General features: G+C 51.7%; 1 protein-coding gene across 1 annotated transcript; it reads left to right on the top strand.

Moving 5' to 3' along the window:
• Positions 1–669: 669 nt before the first annotated feature.
• Positions 670–1,683, top strand: LOC115246151. Its single transcript, XM_029824803.1, has one exon. It carries the CDS (start codon positions 670–672, stop codon positions 1,681–1,683), a length of 1,014 nt encoding a protein of 337 aa, XP_029680663.1.
• Positions 1,684–4,265: the final 2,582 nt, after the last annotated feature.

Below are 4,265 nucleotides of genomic sequence, written 5' to 3'. Positions count from 1 at the left end.
CAAAACAATAGAAATAAGTTTATATCTAATATATTAAATATATCGAAAATACATCCATCAAACAGTGAAGAAGTTGAAGCGCATATATTATTGTTTGAGATCGCATTAAAAGAAACATAATTTAATTACATCTATGCGACATGGGCTTCGCATAGCAATTTTACCGCGATCAAAGTCGAAAAACATTCAAAGAAACAGCCAAATTGTTATTCTCGAAATTATTATTCGAGATTTTTTGGTGGTAACGAAGCCCATGTCACAAACAAGTACAATAATAAAACGCGAAAACAACTTTGACGGTTGGCCGCTCGATAAACGGCAGCCGGCGCGCGCGAGGCCGTGACGTACGGGCCACCGGCCTATCACTCGCGCTAAGTCGCATCTCGCGTCGAAACGTACATTGTGTTTATTACTGTTTAAAACTGTTGCGTTATTTACGTGAATTGACATTATTGTTTATTTAATCATTAAAGACAAAAACTTAAAATTCGTGAGTGCTTTTTTGTGACGCCAAATCGTTCTGCAAATCCTTGCGTTTCGTCGCGCTCTAATTTTTGGGTCGCTCTCGAACATTTTCTGGTCCTTCGAATCGGATTTCCGCCGGCATCCGCTCGTTCGGGAGTGATTTCCAATGAATTTCTGTGACCACCTGAAAAAAGAGAAGTCATCATGAGCGTAGACTTGGCCACCTTGATAAGCGCTCAGCGTGACATTCACGGTCGCATGTCCCGATCCGTGGACAATCTGAAGAAACTGGGCGCAAGCGGCATCAATCCCAGCGCGATCGAAACCAGAATCGAGATCCTGGATCAACTGTGGGCAAAATTCCAAATGCAGCACGAGAGTATCCGCTCCTGCTACAAGGAAAAATATAACAAGAGTGAGTACGCTACTGAATTTTTTGACACCGTCGAAAATACGTACGTGCAACAACGTAGTACGCTCTCCGCATACGCCGATCGTTACAAGACTGCTCCGTCAACTTCGACTGCGTCAAACGAGCAGCAAACCGGAGACCATTCGATGAAAACCGCGTTACCTCTTATCAAATTGCCGCAATTTTCGGGCTCGTTTGAGGATTGGCCTTCGTTCCGCGATCTATTTCTCTCCGTGATCGGCGACAACTCCGCAATCTCAAAAATTGAGCGATTGCACTACCTTCGGTCGTGTCTCCAAGGGCCCGCTGAAAGATTAATTTGGCCATTATCAGTCACTGGCGAAAATTATGACCGAGCATGGGCACTCTTAAAAAAGCACTTTGAAAATAAGAAAGAGCTAATACGCTCCAACTTCGCCGCTTTTACCGCTGTAAATAAAATAAAGGGAGAGACCGCGGAAGAACTCAGCCGAATCTATCACGCCGTGACGACCGCCGTGAACGCGCAGGAGAGCATCGCGCGGCCAATCAACTCACACGGCATGGATCTTTTTAATTTTTTGGTCGTTCAGTTGTTCGATTCTCGCACGCGCTTGGAATGGGAGGCCTCAACCTGCGACTCGTCAAATCCACCGAATCACGACGTTCTGCTCGAGTTCATCACTAAGCGCATGCTCACGTTGAAAGCAGCAAAGAAAACGAGCACCGCAAAAACCTCCGGGGTGTATCGCGTTCCGCTAAATCGTACTTCACCAAACACGAGTTCAATGCTGCACAGTGCGCGATGTGCAAAGAGCGGCATTTGATCATGGCTTGCGGGCTGTTTAAAGCGAAGCCAGTAAACGAGCGTCGATCTTTCATCGAATTGCATTGCTTGTGCTTCAACTGCCTCGGCAATCACCCAGTAGCAAGGTGTCAGTCAACGAAGTTGCAGTTGGTCGTGCAAGGCGCGGCATCATTCCATGCTGCATGACGCGTACGTCACTCCGAAGCCCACCGACGCGACCTCGCTTTCCGCAGTCAACAGGGCCGATGACCGCAAGGCTATTCTTCTCGCGACCGCGCGAGTCCTCGTCGCCGACCGCTACGGAGAGCCTCATTCCGTTCGCGTTTTGATAGACCAAGGATCAGAGGTATCCGTGGTCACCGAGGCGCTGGTGCAACGTCTCCAACGAACCCACTCCGCGGTGACGATTTTCGGGATCGGCGGGTCACTGTCCACGGTACAACGCGCGGCAAAGTAGCACTGGATCTAATGTCAAAGGTGACTGGAGCAAAGTTCTCCGTCGTTGCCTTTGTGCTTCCCCGTCTCTCATCATATCAAGGCTCCACGACGAAACACCGCAAGAGCTGGCCACACCTCAAGGGACTACCGTTGGCCGAACCGAACTACTTGGCCACCGACCCAGTCGAGCTGCTTCTTGGAGCAGAAATCTGCTCGGCAATTTCCGAGGATGGACTCCGCAAGGGTGGACCACAAACTCCCATGGCGCAGAACACCATCTTGGGATGGATTCTGTCAGGGGGGTGCGGCATTGCAACACTGCACGGCCACCTCAAATCTTTCCAGTGCACTGCTGACTTCGATCTCACAACGATGGTCCGCCTCTTTTTGAAGCAAGAAAAAGTGCCTTCCGCTCCCTCCGCTCTCGCACCCGAGGAAGACAGGTGCGAGAACTTCTCCGTGCAGACGCACAAGCGCAACATTGATGGACGGTACGTTGTTCGGCTGCCGTTCACAACAACCCCAAGGAACCTCGAGGAAACCCGCAGGCCAGCCGAGAGATTGCTGCATGCTATAGAGCGGAAAGGCAGCCAGGACTCTCGTTTCGGCGATCTGTACCGTTCATTTATGCAGGAGTACGAGGACCTGCAACACATGAGCGAAGTCAAGGAAAGATCGAACAAAGACAAAGGAGCCAGAATCTGCTACTTACCGCATCACGAGGTATGTCGGGAATCAAGTGCCACAACCAAACTACGCGTCGTGTTCAACGGGTCACAGCGAGCCCGGTCCGGAGATTCCTTAAACAACCAGCTGCTTGTAGGGGCGAATATTTTTCCAGCGCTCGCCGACGTCCTCCTCCGCTGGCGGTGGCATCGATATGCGATTGTGGCGGACATCGAAAAAATGTAACGCCAAATTCTCGTTCACCCCGACGACCACAACTTACAACGCGTGCTCTGGCGTCGCGACAACACTAGCGAGGTCCGCGAATACAACCTTAATACCGTGACGTACGGCCTCGCATGTGCACCGTTCTTGGCGATTCGGACTTTGCGCCAGCTCGCTGACGACGAGGAATTCCGCTTCCCTCACGGGGCCACTGCGCTACGACGGGACTGCTACGTTGACGACGTTGTTTCGGGAGTCAACACATTGTCTGAGGCTACAACTCTGCAGCGTGAACTTCACGGACTCTGCATGGCGGGCGGGTTTCCGCTGCAAAAGTGGGCCGCCAATTGTGAGGAGACAATCACCGAAGTCCCGCAGGAAGACAGGCTTCTCAAGGCTCAGCACACCTGGGAGGATGAGCTTCAGTCCACGCTTGGTCTTCTATGGTACTCGCGCAGCGACCAGTTCGCTTTTGCGATCCAAGCCCGCAGAACCTCCGAGTACACGAAGAGGCGCGTCCTTGCAGAAACCGCGCGTCTTTTCGATCCATTGGGCTGGCTGACTCCAGTGGTAATCCGCGCGAAGATCTTGATCTAATCCACCTGGTTGCAAGAATTGGATTGGGATGTTCCGCTTCCTCCCGCCGAACAACGACAGTGGCGGCTTCTTCTCGAGAAGCTTCCACAACTGGAGAATTTACGAATTCCTCGCTGGCTTCAAACGGGAGATGAAGCCTCAACTTTCCAAATACACGGCTTTGCGGATGCGTCCGAGAGAGGATACGCCGCTGCCGTGTATCTCGGCATGTCTAACGGTGACACCGCGACAATCCATCTTCTGGCTGCGAAAAGCAAAGTTGCTCCTATAAAGCAAATTTCGTTACCGCGCCTCGAACTTTGTGCCGCAACATTGCTAGTAAATCTTACTCACCATATAAGCACTGCATTGAGTCTTTCCACAGCCCCAACGTACTTATGGTCCGACTCCAAGGTCACGTTACTGGATCCAAGGACACGCATCAAGGTGGAAAACATACGTGCCAATCGAGTAGCCCAGATCCAATTGACGCTCCCAAACGCTCAGTGGAGACATGTTCCCGGTCGAGAAAACCCGGCCGACTGCGCTTCCAGAGGGATAGCTCCCAGCGAGCTGGCTCACCATGCCTTGTGGTGGACTGGCCCTGATTGGCTCCGCCAATCCGAGCTCATTTGGCCGAAGAAGAACCTTGAGGCGCTCAAGGACGAACCGCCCGAGAAGAGAGCAACCACGCAC

This window comes from Formica exsecta, unplaced genomic scaffold, assembly GCF_003651465.1.
Source record: "Formica exsecta isolate Colony F162 unplaced genomic scaffold, ASM365146v1 scaffold100, whole genome shotgun sequence".
In the NCBI taxonomy this organism is placed as follows: Eukaryota; Metazoa; Arthropoda; class Insecta; order Hymenoptera; family Formicidae; genus Formica; species Formica exsecta.
This window is presented reverse-complemented; position numbering and strand designations above follow the sequence as displayed.